The 15,517-nt window shown below is 54.5% G+C and overlaps 1 protein-coding gene across 1 annotated transcript in view; it reads left to right on the forward strand.

Moving 5' to 3' along the window:
* TMEM132E (transmembrane protein 132E) overlaps positions 1 to 10,043 on the forward strand; it is a 59,524-nt gene extending 49,481 nt beyond the window's left edge. Inside the window, exons 5-9 of the mRNA XM_015437996.4 lie at positions 770 to 913; positions 3,454 to 3,659; positions 5,530 to 5,818; positions 6,738 to 6,929; positions 7,906 to 10,043. Of these exons, the coding sequence (XP_015293482.3) occupies positions 770 to 913; positions 3,454 to 3,659; positions 5,530 to 5,818; positions 6,738 to 6,929; positions 7,906 to 8,961 (1,887 nt within the window). The 3' untranslated portion in view covers positions 8,962 to 10,043. The remainder of the gene's footprint in view (positions 1 to 769; positions 914 to 3,453; positions 3,660 to 5,529; positions 5,819 to 6,737; positions 6,930 to 7,905) is intronic.
* The last annotated feature ends 5,474 nt before the right edge of the window (positions 10,044 to 15,517 follow it).

Raw genomic sequence — 15,517 nt, forward strand, 5'->3', positions numbered from 1 at the left:
TGCATGCATGCACATTTGTGTGACAAGAATGTGAACCACTGAGTATATGTACAAATTGACATGTGTGTATATGTGAGACTTCCTGCCATGCCCAGGTATGCCTGTGTGAGAAGCTGTGTGCATGTGTGTTATATTTGTGAGGCCATGAGGACAGCAGATGCTCGTGGGGGCAGAGGTGGGAGATGTCACCATGGAGGGACCACTGATGGGAAGTTTGCAGGAGGAGGTAGCAATGCAGTTGAGTCTTGGAGGTCACCTGGGAGGGAGGGCTCCCAGAGATGCACAGTGTGTCCTAGGCAGGGCATTACTTGGGCAAAGGTACAGTAGTGAGAATATGAGTAGTTTGTTCAAAAGAACTATAGATTTAGAAAGAGCGTCATGGAGTGGTAGGGCTGGAATGATTGTCTGGGGCCAGCCCAGGGCAGCTTGAATGGCCAGGGGCATGTGTTGGACGTTACTATGTGAGTCCTGAGGAGCCTGGAAGCTGTTTAAGAGGAGACGGCAGGGGCCTGGGGAAGGATTGTTTCCTGGCAGCACAGTGAGGTGGACCCTGAGGTTCCTGTAAAAGCCCAAAGTGAGCAGACCATCTGTCAAGGAGCGTGAGGCGGGGTGGTTGCCTATCCCTGCACACGTGTGCAAGTGTCCCCACTGGAAGGATGTGCATCTGAGAAGTGGGGGGGGTGTCCAGGAGCCGGGCCCTTCGCTAGTGTGCCCCAGGACAGAAGAGGACCACAAGCAGAGCCCCCCTCCCTGCTTCTCCTCCCTGCAGGACACAGAGATCATCAACACTGCCATTCTGACTGGCAGGACAGTGGCCATCCCTGTCAAGGTCATTGCCATTGAGGTGAATGGCCTCGTCCTAGACGTCTCTGCCCTAGTGGAATGCGAGTCAGACAATGAAGACATCATCAAGGTGGGCATCCTGGAGGTGGGGCCCCTGGGGAAGAAGCCCTAGGCCTTCAGGAGAGCAGAACCTCAGACCAGAGTCCAGGTGGCTGACTCTTATTCATCCTCTAAGACAGAACTCATGCCTCCCTGTGCTGGGACCCCTTCTGTTGCAGCAGCTGCCCCACCCTTTTCCTCCTACAGCACTGGCCTTACTTCATCCCAAGCTTCACCACACCATTCTGAAAGGGTTCATTCCCAAGTCTACTGACTCCCATGGTACTCCGTCTTCCTGCCCCTGGATACTGCTTTAGCCAGTCCTGGAGGGCTTCCTGTAGGAATATGAAACAGACTGTCAGGCCAGAGGGGAGAAGGCAGTGTCAACAACTTGAAATCAATCTAGCAAGACATTATTGAACCTTGGTGTGTGGCAGACACCTGGCAAGGCAACGGGGTGGGTGAGGGAGACAACCCCTCAAAGACCTGCTCTGAACCCAGAGTGCGAGTGATCGGATGAAGGCAATATAGCTCAGGAAGAAGTCTCAAGAAGTATGTGAGTAAGGCCAGGCGTGAAGGTTGTGTACTGAGGGCCCCACTCCCGGCACACACGCTCCAGCTCCTCCAGCTCCTAAAGGCTCCTCTCAGCCGTGAGCTCCCAGCCCACCTCTGAGCTCCTCCCCAGGGACCTGCTCTGGCCCCAGGTCCTCCACAGCCCAGCCCACACGACACTCATCTGACTCAATGACCCAGTTTGCCACCTCCCCAAGAGGACTCCAGATTCGCTCCTTCCCCTGGCTTTGAATGGTGGTCAGAAGTGAGTTGGGAAGAGGAGGCAGTAGAGTGGGCAGTGGTGTGAGCAGATGTCCAGCCCTGGTACCTGTGGGGTGGGTCAGCCGCTCACTATGCCACCCTCCAGCAGGCATCAAAATCAGATGATTAGACAACTGAATTCGTTCTTGCTCCTGTAAATAATTCAGCTTGAAGGAGAGCAGGACAGTTGGAATGCAGATGTCCTCCTCCTGGTCGCTTGGGCTCGCTCCTGCTCTCTCTCTCTATGCTTTGCCTTTGGGTCCCTCCAAGTCTGGGGAGCATGGGGCTTACCTCTTCTATCCATCATCCAGGAAGGATGCCTTCCAAGGGAGCCAGAGCAGATGGTCTGGTACCCCCCACTCCACTGCATCACCCCCTTCAGAGAAGCCTCACCAGAAGTCTGTGGGGCTGTCCACGGCTGGCAGACTGGGATGGGAAGAAACAGGTCTGCTTCCAAGGGCCCTCACCCAGCACCTTCTCTGCCACCCAGACTCCCCCACCCCAGCTCCAGAGCAGAACCAAGGAGAATTAGAGAAGATGTTAAATGAAATTGGTTACAAATCTCGATGAAATATACTCAGGTCTTATGGAGTCTGCCACATTGTAAGTGGAATTTACAGGTCTGCAGTTGGAATTCTTTGCCTTCCGAGGTGGGAAATGAGCATTTCTGGCAGGGCTGCTGTCCCATCCCTCCACCCACCCCTCTGAGATGATGATGGGAGCTGGCAGGGTTTGGCATGCCCCAGGGGCTCATCTCCATGGATAAGCCATAGTCCCAACGCCCCTGGGTCCTTCCAGAGCCTTCAGGGCATCATCAACCCACCAGCTGAATGATAGACCTGCTCCCAAACTCAAGACCATGTATCCATGGACATGCGCCAGCATGAGCACCTAGATGCATGTACACACAGCATCCGTTCTGGGCTGCCAGGTGTGTGCGTGGGCATATTTAACACACAGAGCCATCTGCATTTGCCCTAAAGTACTGGCAGTGACACCTCTGTGAGTGGGCACAGGTATCCACCAAGATGTACTCAGCAGGCGTGTGGTTTCCATCCAGGGAACCTCTAGGAATGCAAGTTGGTATCCAGGTGGGCAGGCATTTACAACAGCCACATTCGTTGGTGGCAGCCATCCACCCATCTATGCCTGGGGTTCTCTGGTCCTGAGTTTTCCTCTCCCATTCCCTCATCTCCACACCTGGTTAAGCAGCCCCCCTCACCAGAAATCAACTACCTGCCCATTCTCCTGGGGCAACCATGCCAGAGAGGCTGTGGAGGACATGGGCCTGCCCCTCATCCCCATCCCCTCCACCTCAATGTCCTCCCTTCCCAGTTAAGTGCCCATGTCCTTTTCTGCACCATAGAGGACTCTACCTGCCAGACCCCTGGATCCAGAGCCCCGCCAGTCCTGCTAGGGGAGGGGAGCCAGCCCTGAGAGGCCCTCACCCTGGAGCCTCCTCCAAAGTGTGGCTCTGGCAGATCAGGAACAGCCCCTGAAAAGCATTTGCATGTTGGCTCCTTACTAAGGAACAAAAGCCTTCCCCAGTGGGCACCAAGAGGTGATCTCGAGAAAGAGCAAAAGCAGTGATGGAAGCCGGGACTCCCAGAGGAGTCAATGCCTCCTTCCACTGGCCGCCTCTCCTTCAGCCTCCTAGGACTTTCCCTCCAGCCCTGCTTGTCAGACTGAAGTTCCCTGCATTGCCTCACAGGAAGACCTGTACGGCAAGACGTGCCAACTGTTCCTCCCTTCCCCCAGGTTTCCAGCAGCTGCGACTACGTGTTTGTGAGCGGAAAAGAGTCTCGAGGGTCCATGAACGCCAGGGTCACCTTCCGCTACGACGTTCTCAATGCCCCCCTGGAAATGACGGTCTGGGTACCCAAGCTGCCCTTGCACATTGAGCTCTCAGATGCCCGCCTCAGCCAAGTGAAGGGCTGGAGGGTACCCATCCTCCCCGACCGGAGGTACAGCCCCTCTCCTATGGCAGATACTTGGGATACTCATGGGTGGATACAACCTCGGCCAACAGTCTGACCTGCATATGGATATAAGGCCCTTGGTATACATAGTCTGTCGGTTGGTTGTGCAGTTAACAAACTTTCATTGACCAGCTACTGTGAGCTAGGCACTGGCAAGTGTTTGAGATGGGGTGACTGTGACCAGTGCCTGACCATGCCAGTCTCTCAGTCCAGCAGGGGAGGAAGGCATGTGCGTACCACAGAACATGGTGATGGGTGGGAAGCCCTGTGTGCAGGGAATCAAGTGGCACAAGGAGAGGACCGCTTCTTCCTCCAGAAGTCAAGGCAGGCTTCCTGGAAGAGACAACTCTTGAGCTAAGTCTTAAAGAATGAACTGAAAGGAGTTGGCTGGGGAGACAGGTTAAGAGACTGCCTGCAGTCAGGCAGACAAAATGGAGCAGACACAGCTATACGCGTGTGCCCCAGCCTGGGCACATCAAGGACACACTAGTGAGTGCATGAGTGCAGGCACACTGTGACTCATACCCAGGCTCCCTTGTGGGCTTGTAAGCTCAGGCACCTGGGTGCCCATATGTGGGGCATATACGTGTGTACTCACCGCATTCCAATCACCCACTCAGCTGCTGGAGAGAAAAGCCCAGCAGGGAAGAGAAGAGAGGAAAGTGACAGGCAGCTAAGAGCAGGAGGTGGGCGGGGCTGGAGAGAGAAGCAGGTGGTGAGAGAAACAGGCAGCCAAGTGAGAAATGGGCTGAGTTCAACTCAGAGAGGTTTGGAAGAGACCAGTGCCTCTCAAACTTTAATGTGTACATGAATCACCTGGGGATCGGGGTAAAATGCAGATTCTGACTGGGCAGGTCTGGGGTAAAGCCTGTAATTCTGCATTTCTCACCAGCTCCTGAGTGATAGCGATACTGCTTTGAGTAGCAGTGGACTCTGAAGCCAGACAGCCTGGTTTAAGTCCTGCCTCTGCTATCTACTAGCTGTGTAAACTTGGGCTACTTATGTAACCGCTCTGTGCTTCCATCTCCGTATCTGTAAAATGGGCACAATAACACCTGCCTCATAGGATTTTTGTGAGGAATAAATTAATTAACCCAGGTAAAAGAACTCTCGGTGTAAATGAATATTCTAGTTGCTTGATCCTCCAGTACACCAACAAAGCACTAGCTACAGAGAGAAACACTTGGCTTTATCACCAAAGCACACCTTCCTGGCAGTAAACCTCTCAATTTTAGCATTTTTTTTTTTTTTGCAATGTGCACAGGCTGAGAATTTCCCAAATCATCAAGTCCAGGTTCCCTTTTGCTTAACAGTTTATCTATGTGTCTCTCTCCTCTCACATTTGACTAAAAGCAGCTAAAGGAAACCAGGCCACAATTTCCACACCTTGCTTGGAAATCTTCTCAGTTAAATGTCCGAGTTCATCACCTACGGGTTCTGCTTAGCTTCCTCACAACCGCAGAACACAATTCAGCTAAGATTTCTGGCATTCTATAAAAAGGATCACATTTGCTCCAGGTTAGAGCTTAAAACAGTGCCAGGCGCAAACTTAGTACTGAAGAAGAGGCAGCAGTTGCTGTTAGGATTTGACACCAGCTATTCTCAGGCTTGGCTTAAGCCAAGAGGAGGCAAATAGGAACAGGAGGTAGGGTCGAGAAGGTACTTTTCTAGGAGAGAAAAGACTGGGACTCCTGGCTCCAAACTTAGAGATGAAAGGCATGAACCAGAGAGGAGGCTTGCTTTTGCAGAGCTTCTGGGAAGCTGGGAGGACCCAACAGGGCAAGGGTGAGGGGTGTGAACTGTGCAGGTGAGAGTCCAGGTGAGAAGCCTTCAGCATGGCATGTCTCCACCCCAGGTCAGTCCGGGAAAGCGAGGACGAGGACGAGGAAGAGGAGGAGCGGCGGCAGAGTGCAAGCCGGGGCTGCACCCTGCAGTACCAGCATGCCACCCTGCAGGTCTTCACCCAGTTCCACACGACATCATCCGAGGGCACCGACCAGGTGGTCACCATGCTAGGCCCGGACTGGCTGGTGGAGGTCACTGACCTAGTCAGTGACTTCATGCGGGTGGGCGACCCCCGAGTGGCACACATGGTGGACAGCAGCACACTGGCAGGGCTGGAGCCAGGCACCACTCCCTTTAAGGTAGGTATGGGCTCTGTCCCCACACAAAGGGGCAGTGTTGGGAGCCTTATTTACCTGTGGGTGCAGAACTCAGATTTTCCCAACCCCAACTGGCCCCCAGAACACTCTTCCCTGCCTGCCCCTTGTCTGAAATCCAAGGTCAAGCTCCCTTAGCTTCATCCTGGTAAAAGTTCTCACTCCAAGCTGTATCAACCTTTATCAATCCTCAGCGTGGGTGACTCAAGCAGACCCCTCCCTGAGAGCAGAGGGGGAGCAGGTGAGAGTCAGCCAGGCTGGAGTCCAGGAAGGTGCGTTTGGTGATCTAGGAACTGAACTTTGACCTTTCCTGACTTGTTTCAACCCTGACAATTGGGTGTCTGGATAGAAATCATCTACCTAAGAAACTATTGTGACCTGTAGGCTAGAATCTGCCTGCAGACATATCTTCTTTGTAAAACAATTGATCCAACGTGTTTTCAATTGGGAGATTTCTCATTTAAAAAATACATATAGATTCTGGTTTCACAAAAAATGAATCTGGCAACAATCAGCTGAAGCCGGTATTGGTGCCTCCTATACGTGAGAATGAGTTCCCTCATTTTCCACAGTCCTCACCACTCCCTTTTGTCTCTCTGACATTGAGGTTGCACATCAATTGCTGCTTATCACTGTGTGTGGGTTGTTGTTTTCCTTAGAATTGGCCCACCTCTCTCATTTGTGTTCTTGCCTGACTCCTATGAGCCCCTAACACTCTCATGACCTCTGGACACTGGTTCCTGGTTGCAGACCTGAGCCAGAGCTGCAAAGTCCTGCCTCCCAGCCTGCCTCACCCTTCAGGCCCCTCTTGCAGCAGTGCTGGGATTTCTCCCTAGCTGGGGATCTTGGGCAGGGGGGTTGCGCTTTCCTAGCTCTCTCCCATCCCGGTCCCGCTCTGCCTCAGGTGGTGTCTCCGCTGACGGAGGCTGTGCTCGGGGAGACGCTGCTGACAGTGACGGAGGAGAAGGTCAGCATCACACAGCTTCAGGCCCAGGTGGTGGCCAGCCTGGCCCTCTCCCTGCGGCCCAGCCCTGGGAGCAGCCACACCATCCTAGCCACCACAGCTGCCCAGCAGACCCTGAGCTTCCTCAAGCAGGTAACTGGCTGCTTGGCCCACCAGCCAGGGATTTGGTGGTACGGAAGGAGGACCTGGGGACTCTGCTTTGCCCTAGCACCAAAAGTCCCCAAATTAGGACTTTAGAAAACAGAGGATCTCTGCCCTCCATGCCCTGCACACCTGCCCACCCCATGGCCACAGCATCTACATGGGAGGTCAGAACAAGGTCTCGCTTGCTGCTCTTGCCACCTGAGATGTTCCCTCTGAGGGTCTCCCTCCTGGATTCACAGAGGGCTGTCACCTCCACATCACCCCCAGGAAGTACCCTCACTTATCTCTGAAGCCCCAATTATACACCATGGGCATAGCCACAGGACAAAAGTGGAAAGGTGACAGGTGGGAGTCCTGGGGAGTGAGGAGGTGACAAGTGTGAGTCCTGGGGAGTGAGGAGGTGAGCATCAAGTGCTGAGCCCAGAGTCAGGACACAGGGGTCCTCTGTCCCTAACTCATACCATCACCCCAAGCCAATCACTTCTCTCTGAACCCTACTTCCTCATCTGGAGCAAGGGCAATTCTCAGAAGGTTTTAGCCAACAGGCAGAAGTGGGGAGTGGGTGTGTATTCTCAACAGCTTGTTGTCTGACGGGGGCAAACCCAAGGTCAGGCATGGAGATACGGAGCTATTCCAGCAGCAGAAGGGACTTGAATTAGACCCAAGGCAAAACTTACCTTCCGCTTATCCAGGGGAGACGGGTGAAGTGGACAACGGCATCCTCAGAGCGTTATGAGCCTGGATGCCATGGTCAGGGATTTAGCCTCCCCACACCCTGTAAGGGGGACTCTCACTTGAGCAATAGTTCTTAGTGCCTGCCACAGTCCAGGCACAGTTCCAGTGCTGAGAATACAGCAGGGAGCCAGAGACCTGTGGTCCTCACCCCTACAGAGCCCAGGATCTAGCAGGAAGCCAGCTAAACAAGCTCTTTGACTCCTGACCCCTCCTTCTCCTCCTCCTCCAGGAAGCCCTACTGAGCCTCTGGCTCTCCTACAGTGATGGCACCACAGCCCCACTCTCCCTCTACAGTCCCCGAGACTACGGACTGCTAGTGAGCAGCCTGGATGAGCGTGTGGCCACTGTGACCCAGGACCGGGCCTTCCCTCTGGTAGTGGCTGAGGCCGAGGGGGCAGGGGAGCTGCTCCGCGCAGAGCTAACCATCGCTGAGAGTTGCCAGAAAACCAGACGCAAGAGTGTGCTGGCCACGACCCCTGTGGGCCTGCGGGTGCACTTTGGGAGGGACGAGGAGGACCCCACTTATGACTACCCGGGCCCCAGCCAACCAGGGCCTGGCGGGGGCGAGGACGAGGCCCGGGGAGCCGGCCCGCCAGGCTCTGCGCTACCCGCACCGGAGGCCCCAGGCCCGGGCACCGCCAGCCCCGTCGTGCCACCCACAGAAGACTTCCTGCCGCTGCCCACCGGCTTCCTGCAGATGCCACGGGGTCTGACCGACCTGGAGATTGGCATGTACGCGCTGCTGGGCGTCTTTTGCCTCGCCATCCTCGTCTTCCTCATCAACTGCATCGTTTTCGTGCTGCGCTACCGGCACAAGCGCATCCCGCCCGAAGGCCAGACCAGCATGGACCACTCTCACCACTGGGTGTTCCTGGGCAACGGGCAGCCGCTGCGAGTGCAAGGGGAGCTCTCGCCGCCGGCAGGCAACCCGCTGGAAACCGTGCCCGCCTGCTGCCACGGCGACCACCACAGCAGCGGCAGCTCTCAGACCAGCGTCCAGAGCCAGGTGCACGGCCGGGGCGACGGCTCCTCGGGCGGCTCAGCCCGGGACCAAGCCGAGGACCCCGCCAGCTCGCCCACCTCCAAGCGCAAGCGGGTCAAGTTCACCACCTTCACCACGCTGCCGTCAGAAGAGCTGGCCTATGACTCGGTGCCCGCCGGCGAAGAGGACGAGGAGGAGGAAGAGGACCTGGGTTGGGTCTGCCCGGATGTGGCGGGCACCACGCGGCCCACTGCACCCCCGGACCTGCACAATTACATGCGCAGAATCAAAGAGATTGCATAGAGGCGCCAACCGGAGTAGCAGGGACTCCCCCATCGGGGTCAGCTCGGGGTAGGACACAGCCGGGACCCCCGGTTCACACGGACTCTGGGCGGCTGAATTGATTTTGTACTCCCTGCCCCTGCAGCTTGACTCGGTGCGAGTCGGGCCGCCTCAGTGTCTGGGTCTTCCCTCGCCTCACACCGTTACCCTCTTCTGCCCCCTGCAGGTGGAGGGCTCTTCCTCCAGTGGCTCGCAAGGAGGAAAGCAAGCCCAGCCTCTGTTCTACCCTTTCCAAATCTCCTCCCATCTTAAGCAACTCCCTGCCCCAAGAGTGAGGCAAGGAGGTCTAGCTTGGGGTCACGTGGGCCCACGCTGTGTCCCGGCCCCGCCTCCCGTCCCCCCTGTCGTCCCCCTGTGCAGGGGGTTCTGTGGGGGTCTTGTGTCACAGGTTGCACAAAGACTTTCCTCAAACTAATATTCAGGGATTTCTGTCCTGCAGGGTGGGGAGGTGGCGGCTGCCTGCCCTGCCAAGGATCTTGCTGTGGATGAAATATCTGGGGGCTAGGGGGACAGCTGTAGCATCTGCTGGCATTCGCGTGCCTCCCAGGACCTGGGAGCTGACTCTACAGAGAGGTCTGGGTGCCAAGCCAGGCACCTTCCTGAGTTCTCAGGACTCCCACCCCGGCCCCAAGGGCTTTAGGCAGGGACCTAAAGGGGAAAGAGTCCTGGATCCATCTCTAGCCAAATCACACCCCAGAGCCAGAGGCCTGGGGACCTCCTTGCCTTCCCCTTCCCCTACAGCAAGGTCAACACTACTACGCCTTAGCCACCTCTCACCCTGCTGACCGCGCCTTCCCTCTGCAGCACAGGGCAGGCAGCCACCTATCCCCCACAAGACAGAACCCAGGAGGGGAGTAGAGGGCACCGGGGAATGCTGTGAGGGACTTTAGGGTGAGCAAACCCAGAAGGGAGCCAGTGTCCCCCCAACCCCATCCCACAGCCATTTTTCTCTCGGGTTCTACCCACCACTGTGTCGGATTTTTCTTAAATAAATGGAAGTGGTCAGACTGGAGGTGGGGGCAGCAGCTCCCATGAACAAACAGTACACGGTGGCTGGCTCTGTATCTTCCTTGTGTGCATGGGCAAACACACACACACACACAAACAAGTCCACACATGCACGCACACACACTCGCACACTGTGGGCACACTACATGACATGAGACCAAAACTCGGCTAGACCAGGCTGTGGTCCTGCTCTTCCTCCCCCAACATGCAGGTCCCTTAAGACCCTCTGGTGTTTTGGGATGCCCAGGTCAAGGGATGAAGAATCCGCTGACCCACAAATGTGCCCTTATAAAGAGGTGCCTCCTCTAAGGCTCTGTCCTGATTGGCTCAGGGGAGGGAAGGGCAGGCCTCGGAACTGCAGAGAAAGATCTTCTGGGGGGGCACAGAAAAATAAGGAGAGAGGCGAGAGGGTTGGTGTGCCCACCTGAGTTACTCCAGCTTCCTTCACTGCCCACCTCTGAGGTGGCCCTCCCTGTAACCACCTCTCCTCCCTTCTCTCCCCCTTGGGGTTGATGGAGAAAGCCTGGGGATCTACATGTTAGAAACCAGACAGGAGAGAGCACATGCGTGTTGGGGTGCCCCTCCCCACCAGTGGGCCATGGGCTAGCTGCATCTCATGCCACACTTGACCCGTGAGTGTGCATGCAGCCCCTCACGAGGCCCTGGGAGCCCACACCCCAGCACAGGCAGCAACCTAGGGGGCACAGGAGCTCAGGCGTGAGTAGGGCAGGAGCTCAGCCAAGGCTACCTGGCCAGCATCCAGTGCCCATAGACAGGTGGCTCTGGCAGTCACTTTTGGAAAGGAAAGGAACAGTAACCAGCATGTGTCCCAGAAGCAGCCAGCAGCAGAACTGGGGCTACACTGGCACCTGCCCAGACATGCTGTTGCTCACTATGGAAGGAAGCCTGGCCTCCCACAATCATCTGCTCAGCTGATGGTGCAGCCCAGGGTGGTTGTGAGGATTAAATTGGATCATGTATGAAGAGCACTCTGCACAGCTCCCACAGACAGCATGCCTAGTACAGACAGCTGCGCATAGAGGGTATCAATGAACGGACTTCGCCACAACCAGGTCTTAATTCTCAGGCAAGGCATAGGTCTGAAAGGAAGACTAGAGACTGACCAGCTGTGCCCAAGATACGTTTGGCAACAAAGAAAGGGTGCAGCTCTGCAGCAAGTAAGGAGCTAACAGAAAGCTGAGCCTAAAGCAGAACCACAGGGGAGCCTGGCAGGGGGCTCGCCTTGAGTTCCCAGAACAACAGATATCTGCCATTCAAACATTGCCCTGACTACATGCTCCTGGAGGGGCATGGGGGTCTCAGTCATTTTTTAACCCCTTTGTGCTTAACCTGGTGCCTGGAATCAGCAAGTGCTCGACAAATGATTGCCTACCAAATTAAGTCCAAATGCAAACTCTAAATGGTTTTCACATTATCCCGTATTGAGGGATTTGCTCACTCTACCACCTTACTTGAGGTTCATCACCTCATTCCCTTGGAGTTCTTATAAGAGGTGAGGAGGGCAGGGATGTGAGTCGAGGAAGAATACACTAGGTTGAGGATGTGTGCCAGGTGGGGTAGATTGCTGGTGTGAAACTTGGAACATGGAGCCATTTGTTTCCTCAATGCATTAAGCTCCTATGCCCTGGACCCTGATGGGGAGTCTGGGAAGCAAAACTGGATCTGTCCTCAAGGAATCCCCAAGCCCATAGGGAAGATGGACAAGTCAGCTGCCCACTGTCGTCTGGGATGATGACAGACCTTTACCCTAGGTTGACAGGGCACAAAGGAGGACAGGAGAAGACAACCGAAGCTGAGTTTGCTGAGGACAAGGCCAGGGACAGTCCGGTAAGGAGGACAGAGGCTACAGACTCCACACCCTGTGTTTTGCTGCCTGACTTTGCACTTGCTTTCCCTATGCCTGGAACACGAGTCCCTGGTGGGAGGGGAAGCACAGAAAACACACATGCAAAGGTGCGGAGGCCAGAGAGGGTGATGGGTCCAGCAAGGACAGGAATCAGGCTCAGACTTGAGGTTCCGCTCTTGTGAAGGAAGGAAGGATGGAGGGGAAAGGGGACCCGTTAAGAGGATGCTGCAGCAGAAAGCATGAGGCCCTGCGCCAGAGCAGTAGGTACAGAGAGCTGGGAGCAAACTGATATTCGGCTGCGGAATTTGCCAACTGTACATCCCACACGGGGACGATGAGGAGGAGACATGAGCTGCTTGGCTGCAGACATCTCTTTCCCAGATAAACTTCGGACACCAGGCCACCCCAAGCAGGAAAGTGGAATGCTGTTTGCAGGCACCAAGGGTTTCACAAACAGGGAGACGAGGACCTAGAGAGGAGAAGCAGTTGGCTCAAAGGCACACAACAAACTCGGAACAGAGCCAGAGCTATGCCTACTGCCCTGTCCTGTAATTTGTGTCCCTCTCTCCTCATCCCTCACCCCCTGTCCAAATGGGAGAATTCAGAAGCAATTGCAAAAAACGTCAACTCCTGACCCTCATGGAGTTCAAGCGGGAGCCGGCTTGGTGGGAATGCAGCAGGACATTAAGTTAACAGCCCCTCTGGAATGGCCTCGGTCCTTGCACTCCTCTTTAAAAATTTGTCTTCAACCCCGAAAACGAATCGAGGGACCTTGTAAAGAATAGTTATTGACAGAGAGTTGCTTAGGGAGCACCAGGGAGCCAGGCCCATGAATCAGATCACTAGCAAAATGAGATTTCTCAGACAGCCAGGGCTGGCGAAGGCAGACCGGGAGATTTGGAGGAACTGCCCGGAGCCCACCCTGCCGCAGCCCCAGCCCCACGCTGCCCGCTGTCCTCTCCACATCAGCCCTGGACGCTCCTCCATGCCTGTCTTTAACAAACACTAACTTCAGCCCAGTGTGCTCCCCTTAAGAGAAGGCTTCAGGGGGTGGGGAGTGGGGGGTGTGTTTGGAGCCCAGTTGAGAAAATGGAAAACACAGTAAGTAGGCTAGAGAAGGAAACTCTCGTCTGAAGGGGCAAAATGTTCTAAGATACGTTGGAAGGGACTTGTGGGGTCTGACAGTGCATTTGCCATGTGACCTTTAGCCAATATGTCACCATTTCTGAGCCCTGGTGTCCCCATACATAAAAACATGGGAATCACTGCTTCTAGGCAGTGTCTACTGGCCTCCCTGAAGAGGCCCTGCTATTTCAACACTTGTATTTCTTTTTCTCTCTTTTTTTATTTTTCCATTTATTTATGTATTTATTTAGAGACAGAGTCTTGCTCTGTCACCCAGGTTGGAGTATAGTGGCACAATCACAGCTTGCTGCAGCCTGGACATCCTGGGCTCAGGCGATCCTCCTGCCTTAGCCTCCTGAGTAGCTGGGACTAGAAGTGTGCACCACCACTCCCAGCTACATTTTTATTTTTTATATTTTGTAGAGGTGGGGTCTTACTGTGTTAACCAGGTTGGTCTTGAGCTCCTAGCTTCAAGCAATCCTCCTGCCTCCCCCTCCCAAAGTGCTGGGATTGTGGGAGTGAGCCACCATGACTGGCAACACTTGTATTTCTAATAAGAGTCATGGAAGATAGGAATTATGGCCATTTTATAGATAAGGAGGCAAGCACACAAAGAGGGCAAGTAACTTGCCTTCAGCTTAGAAGTGACCTGGTGGGCAGCTCCAAACCTACCTGCTTTCTGCTACATCCTGAGGCAACTGATGATGTTGGAAAGTGAAGGGAATGAGGTTGGAGAGATTTTTAAGTGGGAGAAGAAGAGGGAAGGGTCTCTAAGGATTTGATGTGCTCAGTAGTGGGGTCAAGGCTGTGGGACCCCCATTTAAGTCACAGATTGGGGATAGTGTTGGGGCAGATGGAAGACTGTGAATATGCCATAGATGCTTGGCCTCTGCCATTGCTGGAGTAACCACACTCCCTCCTCCACTGGGAACTCCATCCCTAGCTGACTATCACAGCAGACAACCATCAGCTTCTGAAAGCAGAGAACCAGCAGAACTTCCTGAGCAAGGCACTGAGCTGAGCTTCTTCGGAGAGCTGGTGGCACAAGTGGAGATGCCTCATGTAGGGAGATGGGCATAAGCCAGCACCTGCCCTTTCCCTTGAGATACTGGCTGTTCCTTCAGCCTCTTGGGCTAAACAAGAGAAACTGGGAAGTGGAAGCCATCCCCTATGGCCCTCATCCTTGCCACATCAGCTCAGTGAATGTTTATTATACCCTTGCCATAGATCTGACAGAGAGACAAGCACAGAGGAAGCAGGAGTATTAAATAACCGCTGGCATTCACTGAGAGCTCATTACATACTAACCACTGTAGAGCTGTCATTTTATTGACTCCCCACAATAACCAAGTAAGATAGGTATTATTATTATACCCATTTTACAGATGATAAAATTGAGGCTCAGAGAAGTTACATAACTTGTCTCATGCCACCCAGCAAATAAATATCAGAGGCAGGATTCATTATAATAGTCCCAAGTTCTACGGTCTCCCTGCTGCTCCACACTGCCCTCCTCAGTGGAGCCTGGCAGTTCAGATAATCATTCTGATGCAGTGGCCAGAGTGCTAGACTGGATTACAGGGGCTTAGTGGGGTTCTCACTCTGGCATTGACTGGTCATGTGGCCATGAGCCTGGTACCACCCACATCTGGAGCAAGCCAAGACCCTCAACAAGAGGCCAGGAGCCAGATGGTCCCTCCAGTGCTGTCCCTTCAGTCTTGATGGTTCTTGGGCCTTATGGTATGAAGCCTGGCACACCCAGACCTGCCAGTTCACACCCTCCCTTCACCCATCCCGTTGGACAGTTGTTGTGTGGTGGGAGGTGGCAGAAGTGGGCAGTAACAAGTGTCAGGGGTCCCCAGCTGTCCTCCAAGCTTTGCCAGCTCTGCCATCCTCTATTTGGTGCTGCCATGGGCGGGTGCTCCTGTGGGTTTGGGGTTTGCTGTGTTGGAGGAGGCTGGGCATTGTGAAGGAAAAAGGGAGGATGGGAATGGTAACTACCCCTTTGCTGTGTGTGCCAGAATGACAGTGAGTCTCAGGGTTAAGACAGAGCTGGAAAGTTCAAGTCGTCTATCCTCTGCCCACAAGGAGTGCTCAGGCAAAAGAAGAGAAAAAGGATCTGTCCTACAGCAGCTCCCAGGCTAAGGGAGAAAACAAGACACTGGCCCACGAGGAATACCCAGTCTGATGGGGGAGACTAACCATACCGTGAAGAAATGATGTCATCATTCAGGGAAATATACAAATAAGTGCAAAGTAACCTATGCATGTAATTTGAGAAGAGGAAATGGAGCAAATGCAGAAGCCAGGCAGTTCATCAGAGAGGTAGCCCGCAGAAGGGTAGAAATGGTGTGAGGAGAGGTACTAGAATGGGCCCACCAGATGGCTGGGATGTCCAAAACAAGCTGAGGATTAGGAGCGGGGATGGATTTAGCCTGGCTGGAGGGCTGGAGTCTTGGGGGCTTGGCTGAGAGGAGGGGTGGGTGTAGGGAGGCAGAGGAGGTGACCCTCCCTCAC

The sequence above is a fragment of the Macaca fascicularis genome, chromosome 16 (assembly GCF_037993035.2).
Source record: "Macaca fascicularis isolate 582-1 chromosome 16, T2T-MFA8v1.1".
NCBI classification, from domain to species: Eukaryota; Metazoa; Chordata; class Mammalia; order Primates; family Cercopithecidae; genus Macaca; species Macaca fascicularis.